A 6,010-nucleotide genomic window follows, 5' to 3' on the forward strand; every position below is an offset into this window, starting at 1 on the left:
ATCACAGTTGTTAGGTACACTGATAGAGGTTTAATGTAATGCCTACTGAAACACATTTCTGTTAAAGGTACACTATGCAAGATTTTTACCGTAATATAAACTTTACGAAGCCAATCTGATGGTAACTAAACAAACTTGTAACAGGTGAATCGTTCACCTAGCATAGCTTTACAGCATAGACGTGGTGAGCCGCTACCAAGAAAACCAGCCATGCAACTTCAAGAATGACGGCCCAACAAATCTTGCAAGAATAATGAAACATTACCTTGTCAGTAGATCAAGCTCTATGGAGATGGAGCATTTTCATTATGTACAGGGGGGACAAGTCACAAGAAGTTTGCTATTTACAGCAGAGTAAAATATAAATACAGTGCTGGCCAAAAGTATGAGGTGTTACTGGTGTTATTTCAGTTAGCCTATTAGCTGGTTTGATGCTCATTGAGCTCAATGCAAATCAAACCAGCTAATAGGCTAACTGAAATAACACCCATGCCAATCTCTAGGTATGGTGAAGGGTATGTGATGATGTGGGGCTATTTTAATTCCAAAGGCCAAGGTAACTTTATCAGGATGCACAGTATTCTGGATCCATGAAATAACTGGCCTTTAAAAATACAAATCTGCCTGTCTCTATGGGAATTTAACATAGGGGTGCCAATACTTATAACCCCTGTATTTTAAGGAAGAACATTTATTTATTTATGATACATTATTCATTCACTAAGAAAATTGGTGTCCTTAAAGGTTAGATATTTCCTCATTTTTCACTTAAGGCATTAAGATCAATTTCCAAAAGATGATTTTATATTCCTCTTTTCAGTCAACTTTAGCATGGGTGCCAATACTTTTGGCCAGCACTGTATATATTGTGACTCTAGAGGGAGCTCTACAGTAGCCAAAAATACCTAAACCTGCATAGTGTACCTAGTGTAGGAGTCAGTTATGTCTATCAGTTCCATACCTTTTGTATTCTCACACAATGGTCTAGCTCTCGTCACACCTGACTCGGATCCAGACTGGACTTTGACTGGAGTGCCAAGATGTCTACCTAATGGTGGCCTTCATCCTATTTCTAGGTCTCCAAGCTGTGCTACAAAATTAAAACTTCTCACCGTTGGCAGTCTTGCTGACAGTGATGATGAAGAAACTGTCTGTTATAGCCAGTCCCAGCCAGGAGAGGGAAAAGGGTGGACTGAAATAGCCACAATGGCAATACTTTTAGGCTGCCTATATTTAAAGAGTTTATTTTTGTCAAATAAATAGCAGGAGTCAAATCAGTGTATGGTAGGATGGATCTGTTCTTTTAAGAAATAAAAGACAAAGCTAGTTCCGGGGAGCTACTACATAGCATATCTACAATAAAACATTTCTAGGCTATAAAACAGTGCAGACACACTTTTTCTATATTTTATGATTTTTTTTATAACATTATAACTATATGGGGTATGCTAAATTGTCCTAATGTGGGACACATAAGCTCCAGTGGGTGGCTCTTCCCCAAACTAATGAATGCCAGTGAAACTATGGGAAAGCCAGAGCTGTAGGGTCCAGTGGTCAAAATTGGATGTGGATTTAATTTACCTTTTTGAAAACACGGTCTGCTCCATAGGATTATAATGTAAAACAGCAGTTATTTTCTGCAAGGGATCCAACACAAGTAATTGACTATTCTTGTAATTCCACAAATATCAAGTAGGCCTTGCACATGAGCATTTTCTCCATGTTTCGAAGGAGTGTTTATTTGCTACAATTTCTCAAATGAATGATTTGCTGAGTAGGCTTATACTTACGTAGTATATTAACTCATTGTTTAGGTATACCCAAAAATACTATTAGGAGTGTTTAATTGAAATATTAGGCCTACCACTCTTCTATTAGGCCTACATTATAGGCTTCCATATCAAAATGTCTTGTTTCTTGACTCCAGCACGGTAGATGGCGCGCTTCTGAACGCACACAATAAGAAAAGGACGCTAAATTCCAGGCAACGCAATGTAGCCTTCCTTTTCCGGTGAAACTCTGGCAAGATGGTAGGTGCCTTTTTTTGAGAAATTATATTCTACCCAAAATCCTAATCCATCTACGACAGAGACCAATAAATATATTTGTCTGACTAAATTATAATTTAATACCGCATGTTAGGTCTTCAGTTTTGTGGAACTGCCTTGTTTTACGCCTCAGATTTTAGTCCACTTTGATATTGTCACTTGGGCACCCGTTTGTTCGAGTGTAAAACATGTCCTCACTTTAGTTATATACCTCTTATAAATATAGATGTTAATGGGGGTCTCTGATATTTCCTTGTGGTATTATCGCTTAGTTGAGAGAAATGTTTGAAACCTGTGAAACTCTCCCAACTAATAAGCTAATATCAACATGCTAACGTTAATGTTTACTGAGGATTGCTATTATGCTACTCCTATGGTCAAGGCCAGGATACATTAGCTCAACTTGTCAGCGTAGAGTTGACAAATAAGGTTATCATTTAAGATCAGTTTGTCACTGTTAATTTTCATCATTTATTTTAAGGCGGACGTTGAGCAAAAGAAGAAGCGTACCTTCAGGAAGTTCACCTACAGAGGAGTGGACCTGGACCAGCTTCTGGACATGTCCTAGTGAGTAACAGACAAGAGAAATTGCAGTCACACCAAGACACAAAGTTATAATGTGATGTCTTACATTGTGGGTGAAGAGGAGTTATTTTAGAGGCTGGGATTTGTGAAAATGAATGAAGGCAATAGCCCTGGGTTGTCTGCACCTGCATATCAGGATGTTGAAACTTGTTTGTGTTTATAGTGGTAACATTTATTCCTTTGGCAGCCACTTTTGTACAAAGTGACATCAAGAGAATAATATTCTGCCATGGTGACAGCAGACTTGTACTTGTAAAAGAGAATTGCATTTGGGACAATTTAAGTGATAGACCTGTAAGGGTATTCAAGGGGGTAAAGTGTTGTCGTCTGGAGCTTAGCACTGTTTCTCTGTCTCCTGTAGTGAGCAGCTGATGCAGCTCTACTGTGCCCGCCAGCGCCGCAGGCTGAACCGGGGTCTTCGCCGCAAACAGCAGTCCCTCCTCAAGCGCCTGCGCAAGGCCAAGAAAGAGGCTCCCCCCATGGAGAAGCCTGAGGTGGTCAAGACTCACCTGAGAGACATGGTCATCCTGCCAGAGATGGTGGGCTCCATGGTTGGAGTTTACAATGGAAAGACCTTCAACCAGGTTGAAATCAAGGTGAGATGCCAACCACATGCCCGCTGTATTCACTTATATCTGAAGAATACACGGGTGGTCTTTTATTTATGTTGCTATTCCAGTTTGGCCTCAACCTGATGAACCACACTGTTGTAGTCATGCCTTGGAAGGTGTTATCAGTTGCATGTTTTGTAGATTGAGAAAGTGATTTATTTGGTAGAGATGTATTTACCAAGAATCACAAAGGGAATACTCTGAAGACGTGCTACCAATTTCTGTTTCTGATTACCACAGCCTTGGGAGGTTACTGTTGGAGCTTCACATTTAACAGAAAATTGAACCTAACCCCCATATTTCTTACCTTTTTATTGACAAAAATTAAGTTTTTTGGGCTGTGATCATTATATTAGCTCATTTAGTGCATGCGAAATACTTTAGAACATACATTTTTTTTTGCTGAGGATTTTTAAAGTGGTGTTTTGAAACATCTTTTTAAAAAGATCAAGTGTCAAGTTAGCCATAGAGGTAAATTTTAAATAGAACACACTTTATAGGACCAATCAGAAGAGAAACTATTGTAATGTTATGTAACCTCTTGTGAGATCTACTTCAGCTTGGACTCAGCTTGGAATAGGGTTATCTGGCACTGGACATTTTTTCCTGTCAAAAGGTAGTGGTGATTGACTTGACACCCCTCACCACTCTCATTGCATTGCACCTCTGATTAATAGTGTCAGTGGGTGGGTTCGGCATGCTTTGGCTGATGGGATGATGGTAGTCCTCACAATAATTTGGTGTGATCCTGTACTACACTTCCTACTGGTCAGCAGAGGCCAGGATGCAGGTTTGCTAGTCAGCACACATTTTACAATGCCTTGTCACTGTGAAATGCTTTTGTATTGAAGCTTCTGCTGAATTCAGATATAAATGAGTGGAGCAACAAATGCTTGTGGAGTGGGAAGGTCTGAGAATTTTGGAATGCATTCCAGTTTGCTTTGTTTTTTCCTTTTTTCCCCCCAATGTGTATGTGAATGAAGATGAAGTCACCTAGAAAGGAAACGTGGTTTTAAATAAACCAGGATTCCGTGTAGTTAACTTGCTACCTGTAAACTCTACAAGCACTAAAACACACTTGAGCATTAGGAATTTTAACAGACTGAGGCTACAAAATCAATTTAAGCCATGAACTCAGAAAATCCTGGTAGTTAATATTTGCACTAATATTTTTTTTGCATTTTCCTTTCAGCCTGAAATGATTGGTCACTACCTTGGGGAGTTCTCCATCACATACAAACCTGTCAAGCATGGTCGCCCTGGTATTGGAGCCACGCACTCTTCTCGCTTCATTCCCCTGAAGTAAAGTTTTGTTCATGGGTGTGTAAATAAAAGTGACTTCCAAACCATAATGTCTGTGTCTTAGTATTTGAAAACATGTTTACTTCTAAAGAAATTGCAAATAAGGTGTATTAACAGAATATATGTAGTGGGTATGTGCAACAATTTCGTTTAATGTCGCAAATCTGAAAGGACACTGATCCAGCCTTATGGAATGCCATGTGGTGAAGAGACTGTCTGCACTAAACCTGATTGGTAATGGTAGCTATGTATCTAAAACAATTTGAGCAAGACCTATATTACAAAACTCGCTATTCATGTATTTTACAATGGTTTTGAGAATTATCTGATTTATTTCGTTTCAAATGTTCATTTTGTAAACATATAAGAATGTAGTCCTATAGGATCACTATATCCTATAGACACAAAACATCATCTCTAAATTAATGCAAATAGGTTAAATGTGAATTATAGAAAGACGTTCCCAATAACTTAGGAAGTGCAGTAAGCATCCATCTACATCTTACAGTGGCTTATTACATGAAAGCACGTTATTGGACCTGGGTCTCCGTAGTTGGACGTTTAAGGACTTCAACGTAACGCTTGGTGATCGGGTAAGATGTAACTGGTTTACTGTAATGCATAAAACCACGACCACGTATTGAAAGGTCTGTAAACATGCCGCTGGAAATCCCCCTTAAAGCATCAGTCAAAGTGAAACTGAATTTTTGGATTTAGCTGTTTTTCAGTTGAAATGTTAGAAACCATCTTTTACACGGTAGAAAGAGTCGGATTGGAAGAACTAGTGGCCACATTAAGGTTTAATGACCGCAAAAACTGGCCACCTGCCATAGATATCAAAGGGGCATCCATAGATAGTAAAAGCAGAGAATGTCTAATAAGGGGAGAACCGCCACTCTCGGGAAGCTTCCAGTTTCTGAACTGTTTGCAGTTCCAATTCTGGTTCCACATGAGGGCGCTCACGAATAAGTGCAGAATGAATGGAGGGCTATGGAGCTGTAGCCTACCCCTCAAATCCACTTTTCTCGGGATATAATTTTTTGGCCAGAAATTTGAATGTTGCATGCGAAAGAGAGGGCAGAGAAAATACACACCGCTGAGTATTATATTTTTTGAGTCACTTATTTGTTCTAAAAAGCTTTTCAAATGTGTCAATGACGTCATTCATTAGCAGAAAGCTAGTGAGTTGTGGGCAACAACGACCCAACCTGTAAGAAATCGAAAGGACGTAAGTACTCGTTCATTCAACTTTTGACCTATAATCCATATTGATCTTGCAGAAACCACAATCCAATCTTCGATTTTTCAAGGACAACCAGGTTAAAGAGACACATTTAGCCGTCTAGCTCCATAGTCCCCCATTGTTTTTGCACTTATTCGTGATCGCCCCTAGCGGAACTGCAGCAGATTGCAGGTATAATGGAGTTAATAGGGAGTGATCCGGCTCTCCGTAAACGGGCTCTG

General features: G+C 39.5%; 1 protein-coding gene across 1 annotated transcript; it reads left to right on the forward strand.

The window, feature by feature from the left end:
• Positions 1-1,973: 1,973 nt before the first annotated feature.
• rps15 (ribosomal protein S15) lies at positions 1,974-4,596 on the forward strand. The gene is made up of 4 exons (XM_076278384.1): positions 1,974-2,030; positions 2,530-2,615; positions 2,995-3,229; positions 4,437-4,596. The coding sequence occupies exons 1-4, from the start codon at positions 2,028-2,030 to the stop codon at positions 4,548-4,550; spliced, it is 438 nt and encodes a 145-aa protein (XP_076134499.1). The 5' UTR covers positions 1,974-2,027; the 3' UTR covers positions 4,551-4,596.
• The last annotated feature ends 1,414 nt before the right edge of the window (positions 4,597-6,010 follow it).

The sequence above is a fragment of the Alosa pseudoharengus genome, unplaced genomic scaffold (assembly GCF_046254945.1).
Source record: "Alosa pseudoharengus isolate Yale_2024_CS ecotype anadromous, Long Island Sound unplaced genomic scaffold, YU_APseudo_1.1 YU_APseudo_1.1_scf_11, whole genome shotgun sequence".
Classification (NCBI taxonomy): Eukaryota; Metazoa; Chordata; class Actinopteri; order Clupeiformes; family Clupeidae; genus Alosa; species Alosa pseudoharengus.